General features: G+C 36.6%; 1 protein-coding gene and 1 pseudogene across 1 annotated transcript; one reads left to right on the top strand and one right to left on the bottom strand.

Moving 5' to 3' along the window:
- The first annotated feature begins 1745 nt into the window (after window positions 1-1745).
- Window positions 1746-3921, top strand: LOC143607147 (pentatricopeptide repeat-containing protein At3g49740 pseudogene; annotated as a pseudogene).
- Window positions 3922-4499: 578 nt separating this feature from the next.
- On the bottom strand, window positions 4500-9220 carry LOC143607146 (DEAD-box ATP-dependent RNA helicase 16-like). Its single transcript, XM_077082696.1, has 14 exons — window positions 9020-9220; window positions 8756-8953; window positions 8570-8659; window positions 7823-7951; window positions 7639-7739; window positions 7299-7542; window positions 7157-7222; window positions 6904-7083; window positions 5595-5690; window positions 5385-5522; window positions 5219-5301; window positions 5090-5127; window positions 4791-5005; window positions 4500-4713 (listed from the first exon to the last, which is right to left on the bottom strand). The coding sequence occupies exons 1-14, from the start codon at window positions 9161-9163 to the stop codon at window positions 4654-4656; spliced, it is 1782 nt and encodes a 593-aa protein (XP_076938811.1). The 5' UTR covers window positions 9164-9220; the 3' UTR covers window positions 4500-4653.
- Window positions 9221-14954: the final 5734 nt, after the last annotated feature.

Here is a 14954-nt window from a genome sequence, read left to right as displayed (position 1 = left end):
ATGATCGCATTTTCAACAAAAAGATTGCTATGAAATAAAGTGTTAAGATGAAATAAAGATAAGTTTCTCTCTTTCGATTACGGAGGGGGGGGGGGATAAGGGATGCTGAGTAGAACAAATGGTGTAGTTTCGATTTTTTTAATTGGTTTCTTCTTCTTTGTTTCCAAGTGCTAGCTTCTACCCAATCATTTTTATTGATCTTTATGTAATACATGGTCGTTGCGGTTCAAAAAATCAAAGTATTACTTATTGTACTTCCACTACCACATTAAAGTTTCCATCAACACATCATATAGATGAACTGTTGAAGTGAGACCACAGCATTTTGGTTGGACCGAACATATACAACTACGTTGTTTGTTTCATGAAGTAAATTCCAGCTTACATGTCAAAAGCCTTGGCCCAAGTGCAACCTAGTTTTGCGGCAAGACTAGACCCCATTGGTCTTTACATAATGTACGTGTCTTTAACTGCTATTTTTAATTGAGGGAACCTTTATCTAGATTTGATATGAAAGTATGAAACTTTATTTTTCTTGTGAATTTTATATCTAGTGTTCTCGTTTCTTTAATAGTTTAATATGTTTGGAAAGATTTTTAAGATTTTTGAAACAAACTGTGGAGTTAAAAGAATATGTGTAGTGGACATCAATAAAAAGGGGCGTTAAACATCATGCCATGGGCGTCAAGGGCACTTCCGTGAGAGTGTTAGCGGGAGGAGAGAGGAGTGCATGTAGGCCTGTAAACGAACTGAACATTTGGTGAACTGTTCGTGAATTGTTCGGCGGAAAGTTCGTTTATTTTCGTTTATTTAATAAACAAAATAAACGAACGAACATGAACAAAAAGTTTGTGTTCGTTGAATTAAACGAACGAACATGAACACATGTTCCGTTCGTTCATTTATGTTCATGAACGTTCGTTTATGTCTATTTATTTATGTTTGTTTATGTCTTAATAAAAAATAATTAAATATTATTTGAATGAGTCATCTACTTAAAGTTTTATATTTGTTAATTTGTGTTCATTTAAGTGTTTTCATGTATGTTCGTTTATGTTTGTTTGTGTTCATATATGTTCATTTATCTTTGTTCAGATATATTCGCTTAGATTTTAAACAAACGAACACAATTGTTTCTTTTTTAAATAAACGAACATGAACATAAATATTTGTTTGATTAATTGTTCGTGTTCGTTTGAATTTAAATGAAAGAACACGATTACACGAACATGCCCTTGTTCGTGTTCGTTCAATTCGATTACATGCTTTCATTATTCACATTGATGAATGCATTGGTCTTTATCTCTAGGCTCTGCAGATTTTATTTGTGTTCGTGAATCGTTCGTGAACACATTAATTTCTTTAATGAACGAACACGAACACGAACATACAATCTCGTTCGGTAAGTGTTCGTGAACACATTATTTCTTTAACGAACGAACGCGAACAAAACCTTGTTCGTGTTCGTTTGATTCATTGACAACACTACTAAGTGCATGTGAACTCCATTGATTAGTCAATAAGAAACCTCCATTATTATTTATAGGGGATTTCCAAACCATTGCACACCAAAAATTATCGGTTTCAATTTCTTTCCGTTTTTCTTGTCTAAGACACTTTGTTTTCATTCATTTATTATGCTTAGTTACCAATACGTGGGTGTTAAGTGTGTTCACCTCTTACTAATAAATAAAAATTATACCATGGTATATTAATATCCCATTTCTCTAACCTCTTCACTTATTATGAACAATGAACTCATTAAGCTCAACTGCTTACTTGCAACCCTCACCAATACACCAAAACCCTCCAATTATTCCACCGAATCCACTCTTCCCACCTTCTTAAACCTGACCAATACACCCTCTCCACCACCCTCACCGCCACCGCCAACCTCCGTCACATTCTTTCCGGCAACCAAATCCACGCACACGTCATCCGTACAGGCTTCAAAGCATACCCACATGTAGCCAACACCCTCTTGTTTCTCTACTATAAATCACAAGATTTAGCTTCAGTCAAACGTGTGTTTGATGATATCAAATACCCAGATGTGGATTCATGGACAACGTTGCTGTCTGCATGCACAAACCTTGGGGAAGTTGAGTATGCAAGCCAAGTGCTCGATGAAATTCCCCTGAGAAACGAGGCAGCCTGGAACGCGGTGATCACCGGTTGTATCGATAACGGGTATTATGATATCGCGGTGGGGTTGTTTAATAAAATGCAGGTGTTGGGTATTCGGCACGATAACTACAGTCTTGCTAGTGTTTTGAGCTTATGTGGTTCGGGATTCGATTTTGGGACCCGAGTGCATGCGCTCGTTATCAAGACTGGATTTTTGGCCCGACCCTCGGTTACCAACGCGTTAATTACCATGTATTTCAACGTTGGAGACGCTAATCAGGCGTACAAAGTGTTTAATGGAACAGTACATGATCAGATTACTTATAATGCGATGATATCCGGTTTGGTTAACATGGGACGATATGATCATGCTTTTAAGATATTTAAAGACATGCTAGAAGTTGGTCTTGATCCAACCGAACGGACCTTTGTGAGTGTTATCGGTTCATGTTATTGTGAAGACACTGCCTTGCAGGTGCACGCGTGTACAATTAAAACCGGATACAGTGACTTTAATTCTGTTAGTAATGCAGTTATTACCATGTATTCAAGTTGTGGTGACTTGAAATCGGCTCAAATGGTTTTCGAAACTTTAATATACAAGGATCATGTGTCATGGAACACCATGATTACATCATATGCTCAAGAAAACATGTCTCGACACGTGATTTTGACTTATTTACATATGCAACAAGGATATGAACCAGATGAATTCACCATTGGAAGCTTACTATCAACCATGGATTCAATAATACATATTAATGTGATACTCGCCACCGTGATAATAAACGGTCTTGTTTCAAAAACCGAAGTGTCAAACGCGTTAATATCGACCCTTTCTAAACAAAATGCAATAAACGACGCGTATACTATATTTACCGAAACAAGTTTCAAGAATTTGATATCATGGAACTCGATGATTTCAGGAGTTCATTTAAGCGAGTGTTCAATACACGGTTTGCTTTTATTTTATGACATGGTCAGGTCGGGTTTATCGCCCGATGTTTACACGTTAAGCATCGTTTTAAACATATGCGCTAGTGTTTCTGACTTCCTGACACGGGAAAGAGATCCACGCGTACATAATAAAGTTTAACCATCGCCACGAGATGTGTTTAGGAAACGCGCTTATCGCATTATACGCGAAATGTGGTGTTTTGGATACGTCAATAAACGTTTTTGAGTCAATGAGTGACAAAGACGTGGTGTCGTGGAACTCGATGATCTCTGCTTACGCGCAGAACGGGAGATGCGAGGATGCGATTTCGTGTTTCTAGTCAATGCAAAAGTCAACAGAAGTGAAAGTCGTACCAGATGAAACCACTTTCACTGCAGTGTTGACTGCGTGTAGTCACGCGGGTCTTGTGACTGATGGAATTAAGATATTTAATTCTATGGTGAATGAGTATGGTTTAGAGCCGAGGGTTGACCATTTTTCGTGTTTGGTTGACCTTGTGGGGCGTGCGGGGTATCTTGATGTAGGGGAGATGTTGATAAAGGGGGGCGGGTTGAGGGTGCATGGTAAGGTATGGTGGAATTTGTTTAGCGTGTGTGCGGCTCATGGTGATTTGAGACTGGGGAGGATAGTTGCAGGGTTTTTGCTTGATGGGGAAGAAGATAAGGCGGGTGTTTACGTGGTTTTGGCGAATATTCTTGCGGATTGTGGGTATTGGGAAGAAGCTGAGAGTGTGAGGAAGATGATGAGGAATTGTGGAGGTGTGAAGCAACCGGGTTATAGTTGGATTGGGTCGTAGAATCGTGCATGATTCGTTTGGAGAGTTTTTTTATCCTGTAATTGTTCTAAAGTTGGTAAATTGGTTGATTAAAATTCATATTGATCTTGTAGCTCGCATGCTTTATTTTTAATTTAACAGTTAACTACTGATATTGATATACAAAAAGAACATTTTGTCAAGAACAAAGAACAGCATGATATCTTATTCGTTGGTCAAAACAAAAACTCAAAAAAGGCATTCAGCAAACACTTGGTATGCATATATCCAATACACTTCTGAAAGGTCTAATGTGGTTTAATTCAGACCCAAAATCAACGGATTAAACAATATTCATGGTCAATCAGTCACTCAGTGTGCCTTGTACTACAATCGAAGCACCAAAACCGACTCAACCCAACATCTGAAATGTACCCATCAGTTCTCTGGTCATGTTTATAACACATATTACTTGGCCTCAGGTATAACCAGTTAGGTCCAGCTATCCTAACTTGCTCAGTCCTAGCTAAAAGTCCCAACTGGCTATGGATTCGAAGTCCCAAACAATGAACACGCGGTGTTTAGCTTAATGTGTAAATCTCTATCCAAAGTTGGAACACATGGTAAAACTATTCAAATTATACACTAGTGTTACATCTTATAATATGATCTCTGCTCAAAAACAAACTTTGGATCCAAACAAAACATAACAAGTGTTCCACAAGTCTATTATAATCAAGATCCCTCAAAATATTAAGTAAAATTCAACAATGCTACAAAATTGTGGTGGATTTTTACAATTTCCATGAAGCAATCAAACTTGTTGCTTCTTCTTTTTGGGCCCAAAATCCTTGCCTTTGGCTTTCCTCTTTGCCTGAGAATGTCAAAAACAAAAACTTATAAACAACATAACAAAATGATTAATAAAATTTACATAAAGTCAACACATACGTCTGCAGAAAAAGTCTTAAGCGGATCACCCGCTTTCTTGAATCTGGCTTTTTGACCTCTGTTACTGTTATTATTACTTCTTCCCATCACGGCTCGGGTCAGTTTAACAAACTTGCTAGCCTGCTGAGTTTTAGGGTCGACCAGATATTCGGGCACGTCACGTAGATGAGGCGCGGGAGCTTTCTTGCTTAGAAGCTTGTCATGCTTCAATAGATCTTTCAAATAGAAAATAAATTATATATTATAACTTCTGATATAACATGTATGATCAATGTATACACAATTTACACTTTACTTACCTAAATCCCTTGGATTTTCTTGAAAATGAGCTTTCAGCCTGAACAAATAAAACAAATACTTTTGAGTTAATTATCTATAACTAGTTATTTTTTATAACACGGTTAAAAGAAAAGAAAAAAAAAACAGACTTGTCGGAATTGAGAATTTCGTTTCGAAGATCTTGAGCCCGGGCTTCTTTGACAGCAATTTTTGTCACACTCCTTGCAACATCCTGTAAAGAAATCATAAAATGAATACTCGGTTTGATTTTGAAAAAGCTTTTATAAAAAGCAAATTGAATATATCGACAATTACCTCAGCTCGATACCGTAAAAACTCGACAGCGTCTTTTTCCAAAAGCGGAAATGGAGCGATACATGTTAAGTCGGTATCTTCATTTTCTCCTAAATATAATTTAATTTCTTCAAATAATTCCATCTCATCAGGAGAAACCTGTTTCAAAATCAAGCATTGAAGTCAACAAGTCAAAGAGACAAAAGGTGTTCAATAGTCAAACTGACTTACGATTGAAACAGATTGACCCGTGTTAAATGCCCTCCCGGTTCGTCCGATTCGATGAACATATCCTGCGGCACTTATAGGCATATCAAAATTTATAACCTGTTGCAAAAAAAAATATAAAAAATAATCAAGCGAAGAATATAATAGCAAGGCTATTTCCAAAACTAGGGTGCAAACAAGCCAAGACACTCGTGGGATTCTGATAGGGTTTCATATTTTCCGATTGTGATTGATTGAGTTTATTAGAGAAGAAAATGAGTAAAACAAATAACTGAACGATTGTATTACAAAAGTGTAAAGGAAAAGTTACAAGGATAATCCAAGGCTATGCCTTCTCTCCATACATCGGAGCCCTAACAAACTTCAGAAATTCGATCCTGCTCACTAACACGTCTTATTCTTATTACTTATACTGCCCCTATATTACACTTTAGCCACTTGTATTAATTTCTCGCTGATCCCCTTAAAAATAACTATATATCACTTCCCCTAATAGCTCATTCCCATCAGATTCTCAAGAACAGCTTGCTAAAAAGAGCTTGAGCTAAATAACTATATATCACTTCCCCTAATAGCTCATTCCCATCAGATTCTCAAGAACAGCTTGCTAAAAAGAGCTTGAGCCCGAGCTCAGCTGCACTTATCAAGCTTGAGCTAGCTCGCGAGCTTATTATGTATATAGTTTATATTTATTATATTGAATATATATTTATATAACAATATTTACAGATCAGGCTCGCTTCAAAACACAAACTTGTAACTTATAACTATTCCCAAAAGTCATAGGGAGGCAAAAATAAGGAATCCCAAACACTCCCTACTTAAGGATAGTTTTGTCATTTATTATGTCAACTTTTTAGTCATATAAACTGGTTATTACACATATAAGTAATCACAAAATTACATATGATTAATGACAAACTACCCTCTAATATTATTATACAAATATATAAAATAAATAAAATGATTGGTTAGGAGTTCTTGAGAGTCCTAAAGTTTTTGAGTTCTGAAAAGATCCAAAAATTTATAATATATAACAATATGATAAAGTTAACTTATAATATATATAAATTATTGCTATACATACAAACTATAACAAAACCACATATGAAATGTAAATAAATTATTCGATATATAATAAACAAGCTGAGCCAAGCTCGAGCTTTAGATGTAAAGCTCAAAATGAGCTGAACTCGCTCTCTCATTAGTTAAACAAACGCATCTCGGGTTTAGTCGAGTTCGGGCTCTTCTTGCTTCGTTTACACCCTAAACAAAAAACCATCTAAAAGAAAATATGTACGCAAAAAAATACCGTATAAACGTTTTTGAAGTCTATGCCTCTAACAACACCAAACTCCATGTCCAATTTCCTCTTCTTATGTTTCTTTGACTTTTTCTTTTCAATCTGTTTATCTCCATCAGTTTGTTCTTTCTCCTTCATTTCACTATCATCGGTTGCAATCAAATAATCAAATAGTCCAGCATTGAATCCCTGGGTTCAAAATAACATGGATATTATACTTATAAAAACAATAGACTTTAAAAAAACGGGCCTACGAGGATACCTCTAAAATATGTAGCCTTGAATTCACAGGCAACTCAGCATTTAAGACAGCAGATTTTATACCAAACTGTAAATAAAAGATTGTGTTTTCACATTTGTCAACATGTAGAATAATACCTTGATTTCTAAGATGGTCAACATACCTGCTCAAGAAACAGTTTAAGTCTAAAACTTGTGTCGATAGTGTTAGTAAATATTAAAACTTTCTTCTGCACAAGATCCAGCTTCAAAAGTGCAAGAATGTGAAGAAGTTTATCGCGGTCGCTGCATTGTATCCAAAATTGCTGAACGCTTTTAGGGACGATATCGTCTTTTCCATCACCGTCTTCTAAAGTAAGAATACTGGAATTGTGTAGATAAAGCTTCTTCAAACTGTCAACATCTTCACTGCAAAAGTTATAATATTTCATGAGACTTATGTGAATAACAGGCCATTACGTTAACAAACTAACATTATAATTTGTTAGTTAGTTAGTTAGTTACCTTGAGGTAGCAGACATTAGAAGACACTGACATCGTTTAGGAATATGCGCTTTTAGATCTTTAAGATTCTTCTCATATCCATAAGTGAAAAGAAGATCCGCCTGATTTCAAGATTCCAATTTTTCAAATGAATCAAACAAATTATACAATCATAAACATTCAATCCAATTGAACAGATTCAGACCTCATCAAGAATAAGAATCGAAAGTGAATCTTGAACTGATTTTGCCTGAAGAACACCTGTAGATAAGCACCTCTGAACACAAGCAGGAGTCGAAACTAAAATATCTGGAGGCCCTGCTAATGTGGTCGCCTATAAACCAAATTATACAACCAAACATCACCAAATTTAACTTCAAATTCAAATAATACCATAATCAGATGTATATATGCGCTGTAAAGGAACCGAACTGAACATTCTGCAAACTGTTCGTTTAATAAATGAACGAACATGAACAAGAAATTTCGTTCAATTAACTAAACGAACAAACATGAGCAGAGGCCTATGTCTGTTCAAGTGTGTTCGTGAACGTTCGATTATGTGTCCATTTACATCCGTTTATGTTCTTTAATCTTTTTTTATTTAAGGTTTTCAAATCTCATCATATAGATTTAAGCAAAAGTAGTAACTATAAAACAAAAAACAAATAAATATGAGTATAATGTAATTAATTTATATGTAAAATTAACATATGAATACGAATGTTAAAAAAACACCAACACAAACTTGGTAACCGGACTAAACCGTTGACACTGAAAATTCTCAGTAAGCCAAATCAAATAAAACATTGTTCGTGTTCAATTAACCGTTCCCAAACAAGTCCATTTCCTTAATGAGCAAACACCAACAAAAAAAATATTCCTTTCAGTTAACCCTTGTTCAGTTCGGTCCGTTTACATCCCAAGATGTACAATTAAAGAATCAACCAACCATTTCAGAGAAACTCGGTTCACCCGTCAACTGAACAGCTTTCAACTGCACTCTGCACAACTCAATTAACGAAACAACCTCCGAATAAACCTGTTCAACAACCATAACAAATTAACAATAACATATTAACATCCCCAATTAAATTCAACAAATTAACCTTCTAGAGTTTATAATTATAAATTATACCTGTTGGCAAAGCTCACGTGACGGAACAAGAATAATGGCCGCCGGAGCTAAGGCTTTGGACGACAAAACATTATTATTATTATTATTATTATTATTATTATTATTATTATCCGACATGAGCTTCTGAAGCAGAGGAAGCAAGTACGCAAACGTTTTACCGGACCCAGTTTTCGCTCGAGCCACTACATCCTTACCTTCCTGTTAATTTGCATAATAATAAGTAATCAATTGAGAGAATAATAATTAATGAGAACCGGAGCTTACGAGGATGAGTGGAATGCCAATTTGTTGAATGGGAGTTGGTTTGTCGATGTTTTTCTTGGTTAGAGCACGAATTAGACGTGGGTCTAATCCCATTTGTTCGAAGGTCTCCGGTGGATCTTGTTGTTGTTCGTTGGTATTTGACATTTTTTATGTAAGAAGACGACGGCGGCGGCGGTTTAACGGTGGTTTAAGATTCAACAATGTATGTGTGACTTGAATCCCTACGACCTACAAATCAATCGTGTTTTTATTTTTATTTGTTTGTGTTGTCTCTATCTACTTTAGCCCCTGTTTTTATCTTTTCATTCCTTTTAGTCCCTTGTGCTTTGTTTTTTCCAAAACGAGTACTGTTTTATTTATGTTTACCTTTTCTTAGTTGCAAAATTCCATTCAAAACAATTGCCAGCACCGGCTAACAAGAAGCTTGCATCTCCAGGTACAAAACAAAACACCAACAATTACAGAGCTGATAAATTCCATCTAATACGATCGAAACTCAAACGCTTCACTCTATTTTTAATCCATAAAAAACTTATATTTATTATGTCTCCAAGTATGCTTTCCACCTTAATCGTCTTGTTGTGTATATAGTCATTACGGGCCTTCCACAAGCACCAACAAGCCAACATAACTATATCCTGACCCATCTTTCTCTTATCTTTATATCAGGTTTATGCTTCTGAAAGCCAAAAATATTTTTAATGAAAAAAAAAAGATCGGTGGAATTTCACACCACCTACTAATCTTTTCTCACATAAAAGAATCTACTAAACATAAAGCGAAAACATGGTCAGTAGACTCCCCCGAATTCAAACAAAAGATGCATTATCCTAACAAACTATAATGTTCCCTTTTTTTTAAGATTATCAATCATCAGAAGCCGGTTTAGAATAGCCTGCCAAGCAAAGACATTTACTTTCAAAGGAACACAATAGTTCCACTCCAAAATACTATCTCGAGGCAACGAGTCAGCTTGGTATAGAAGCCTTTTAACCGAAGCCATTGTAAATACTTCGGATTCATCTCTGCCACCTATTTATCGTGACCCCCTTGAAATATAAAAGTATATAGTTTCTCCAAGAGCTCCATAAGCTCATTAACTGTCGTGCCCCCTATCAATTGCCTCCTCATTTCCAATTTAGCATGATAACCTCATTCTTTATTTACATATGTCGGCCACAGTACACTCTTTCTTCGTCTCTAAGCAAACAGATTAGGGTAAATATCCTTTAATAGAATTTCTTCAAGATGAACATCGGACCAAAAACGAATAACTGCTCTGTTTCCAACTACTCCTTTTATAAGCCTGGAAAACCACCATTTGAGTACGAGCGAGATCGTTATCAATTTTTGCAATAGTACCCCAAATGCCATTTAAATTTTTGTTAAATTGATGTACATGCCACGTCCTAGCGTCAACATGGAAAGCCTTAATAACGGCACTCCAAAGGCTGTCATCTTCCATCTTGAATCTCTATCACCATCTAGACAAAATGACCATTTGAGTCTTTGAGTGAACATAAAATCAGTGTTGGAAAAATTTATTAGTGAAAATGAGTTTTTTACTAACTTTGGACATGAATAATATATTTATATATGTGTTGTATAAATATTGATTTGAGTGTCCAAAACGGAGCGTAGATGAATGAATATCAATGCTCGAAGTTGTATGGTTGGAATAACCAAAGAAGAGAAAATTGGATTTATCTTTGACGTCGTGTCCCACGTAGGAGCGCATGAGTGTCGCACCTGCATAACAGACTGTTGCGAACAGTTGTCTGGACCTGGTCAAATAGTTTGTTTCAACTCATGTCATGAATAAATATGATGGTTTTGATTCACCACTTAAATCTAATTAAAAGTATTTAACCATGTTAATTACAATAATTAATTTCAAGTTTATTACAAGATTAATTATCTTGTTTATGACTAAATTAATTTTATTGTTTATAACATATTAATTTGGTTAAGTATTTCTCATTTTGTGTAAGTATATAATGAACTTGTTGGTTCATATTGTAGAAACACTTAGAAAATATTTTGGAGTCACTTACACACACTCATGACAAAATTCAGAGAGGAGCATGTGTTAGACACGGGGCCCTTAAAACAGATTTCGTGCCTACTCTCAAGCGCGTCTGTTTCCCAGGGTACAACAACCGGAACAGTATGTGTACTGCCGGAGATGGCCACGAACCCGATGAAGTCACCGGCTATATTGGTGTTTATCAAGATGCAGGACAAATTTTTGAAGTTGTTTGACATAAGTGTTTTGGATGAAAATTAGCTAAGGATAATGTATCCAAATCTGTCAAGTGAGGTATAGTGCAAATACGATATTAATGATTGTAAAACTGAGATCTTGATGAACACAAGGATTTGATCACGAAGGAAAAAACCCTTAATTACGATAATCTTTACTTCGGTCAAAAACTAACAAGGTAATCTTTGGTCGAATTGCTTCGGTCAAGGATTAACAAGGTAATCTTCGGTCGGATGGTACGTGATTATAGTAATCTCCGGCACAAAAAACCCCCAAACGGTGAATACTATCACCGTCAAGTTTATTAATAGTAAAAGGTGATTACAAGGGTTGGAGTTATTGATCAACAGATACAATGAAAGCTATGTGTGTGTTTTCTGATGAGCTAGCAGCTAGAATACGAGTGTAAATGTGAGCGTGCATCTGCCTAATGTTGATCATAACTCGGTTATATAAAGAAAAATAATAAGTAACTAACTAACAACTATTCCTATAATCTCGCTAGTCTTCCACTCTTCATCATCGTGTGCTTTGACCACGTGCTAATAGCCGTTCAGTGACGAATTAAGTGGTGGACCAGGTCTAGGAACCATAGTTGATATTCAAACATCAGTCTTCATACGAAATTGTCCATTACTAGCTATACTGAATAAGGATCCTGTATCCATACTCCAGCTAGAGAATACTCCATGAGGATAATTGATGTCAGCATGTCCTAAAATTGTTATACTTGTCTAACACATCACCATACTAAACGCAATCATTAGTAAACAAATAACACCGAGGATCATTGATCCTTTATAACCTGTTATATATCTCAAGGATAATCTATCCATAAGATAGTTAAGGATTAAGGATCCTCAGCATAAAAATCATGCCCTAACAATTGCCCCCAAAATGGCGGGTGATTGTGTAAAACAGCTGTCATTTTGAATTTCAAATCCCTGCAAAAAAAGAAGGTGATTAGACGTGTGTCAGGCGGTTTAATATCCACAAACCATAATTATACGCCGCCTATATATGCGATGATTATAACTCTTTTATAACCACAGATCCAGGCGTCTCTCTGGTATCCTTCTTTCCTCTTGTTTATTTTCCTTCAACATGTCGACTACTTCTGTACCCTCTTCGTCTTCTTCTTTCAATCATACTGACCCCGATGATCTTTATCCACAAGGCATCCTCCAAGCTCTCTCTTCCAAGATCTGTAAGTTCACAGATCCGGAAATCGATGAAATCCGATCACATTTTCCAGCCGATACAGTTTTCCGACCCTTCGACCCTATAGCCCGTAGCGATAGTATTTCGAAAAACTGGGTTTGCTTTCCGGCCCAACCATTTTTGATAGGTTAAAAGTATCCTTTTCCCGATTTCACCCAAAGGTTCTTCACCCTAACGGGAATTAGTTATATACAGACCATGCCGATGTTGTGGAGAACCCTTCATACCATAGAGAGGGTAACCGAAGAAGAAGGAGTCGAGTTCGGCCTAGCAGAATTAGCATACCTGTACAATCTTGTTACCCATGGTTCCAAACGCTTTGTCTTCAAATCGAAACCTGACCAAGAAATTCCTATTTTCAAAGTCACCCTTAACGGTACCCTCTGGAAAAACCAATTTTTCTTCGTAAGAAGGGATTCCATTCCGGGTGGAACTAACCTTCCCAAAAAGTGGATACCAAAGGGTAGGATCTAGGATCCTTAGGTAACCTAGGTAGGATACTTTATTCTTCTGCTAATATTTTTTATTGCTTGTGTAGTTGAAAATTTTGATTTGCTGGCTGATCTACCTGGAGTTGAAGACAGAGTGAAGAAGTTCTTATCACTGGATCCTGCAATCAGAACCTTTCAAGCAAAGTTTATTGAAGCTTTTCAAGGATCAAACTCAGAGTCAATCATGTCAAGTAAGAGTAATAACTATTAGTATTAAAAAGTGTTAGAGTTGAAAAATTATATGTCATTTGCTGTTTACAGGTGCTCCGAAATCAGGAAAGTCTGCTTCCAAGTTCTCCCTTAAGGATATCGACTGCATGTTTACCAAGAAAGAGACCCCGAAATCAACCCCTACGTCCGAGCCTCGTCCGATCACAACCCGAGCCAAGTCAGGAGCTAAGAGGAAGAAGATTTCAGACCTAGAGAACCCCTTTGATGCCGAAAAGCAGATTCTGGAAATGCTTTCTACTGTAAGGATCCTTTATTCTTGTTAATCTTTATTATCCAAGTATCTTCCCAAGCTTATCCTGCTTTCTTTTATAGGCCATCAATTCTGCCCGAAGCCATTATGAGAAGACTGTTGCAGAGCATGAAGAGACCCTTGCTGCGATGAGATCTATGGCTGCTGCTAAGGATAAGGCCCTCTCAAAGATGACCAAAGAGAAGAGACAGATATAGGAGCATGCTGCCGCACTGGCAGTCCAAATGCAGGACGAAATCAACCGGGCTACCGAAGAGGCGAAGGTCTGGGCAGCCAAGTCGGTCCTCGAGGCTAGGATCAAACTGGTGACTGAAGACAATGATCCATCCTTTGACAAATCTTCATGGGAAATCAAAGAATGGAAGCAAGCCTTGATCGACTTGGGTGGAGGCGAGGGTGAGGCTGAAGGTATGATGGTTGAAGCAGGTGAAGCAGGGAAGAGCGGTGTGAAGGGTCAGGAAGAAGCTGAAGGAGGAAATGAGGCAACGGTGGAGGTGGAAGCAAATGCATGAACGGGCGATGAAAGATACAGAAGACAAGGCCCAAGCCCGTTTTATTTTGCTTTTATGATGTTTTTATGAACAATTACTATGGTATGTAATAAACAGTAGCAACTAGGGTAAAGGATCCATGATCCTTAAGACAATTTGCGGGGGTGACAAAGGTGGAGGGATCCTCTGTTTGTGGGGATGAAGCCTTTGTTGCCCCTGTCTTTAAATTTTCCTGCACTTATGAACTGTTAGTAGTACTTACTTAACCCGGATGGATGGTCCATCTTTTGCATGGTGAAGTCCGGATTAAGAATTTTGGATAAGTTCATGTGGCTTATTTTAATTAATATAAATCTTTTAACTATTTGCCTGTTGTTTATTTCTAAAAGTTTATTAGATACAACTTTAACATTGTAGATAGTTTTGAAAATAATCTTAAGTAAAAGATTTTAGGATAACAGATCCTTATGAAAATTACTTGGGATAGAATATCCTTAAAGAATAATCAGAGGATAAAATATCCTTAAAAGTTGATAAAAGTCATACAAAAGAATATCCTTAAAGGACAAATTTTTGGATAAAGTATCCTTAAAAACAGGTAAAAGATTTTAGTAATAAAATATCTTCAAAGGAGTAATTTACTAACTTGAAATATCCAAAATTATTGAAACTAAAATAACACATAAATTCATTAATAGAGACCATACCAGAAGGTCTAGGTAGACCTATGTTACCATAAGTACTGAACTCTCAGTGATCATTGAAGGAATAACTTTAGGATTCTGGATCCTTAGAATTTTGATCCTCATAATGAATTTAGAAAATCTGTTGCAAACAACTCATAGTGTTAGTGGGATTAAACCCATTAAGCTGGGGACAAACCCAAATAATAAACTGGGGACAAGCCCGTGTAATCTAGGGACAAGCCCATGTAATCTGGGGGCAAGCCCAAAAACGGATATTAACTGGGGACTCGCCCAACCCGGGA

Source organism: Bidens hawaiensis, unplaced genomic scaffold (genome assembly GCF_021521415.1).
Source record: "Bidens hawaiensis isolate Kalapana, Puna unplaced genomic scaffold, B.hawaiensis_p1.1 tig00079679_1, whole genome shotgun sequence".
NCBI lineage: Eukaryota > Viridiplantae > Streptophyta > Magnoliopsida > Asterales > Asteraceae > Bidens > Bidens hawaiensis.
The sequence above is the reverse complement of the archived record's forward strand: the minus strand, read 5'-3'. Positions and strand labels throughout refer to the sequence as shown.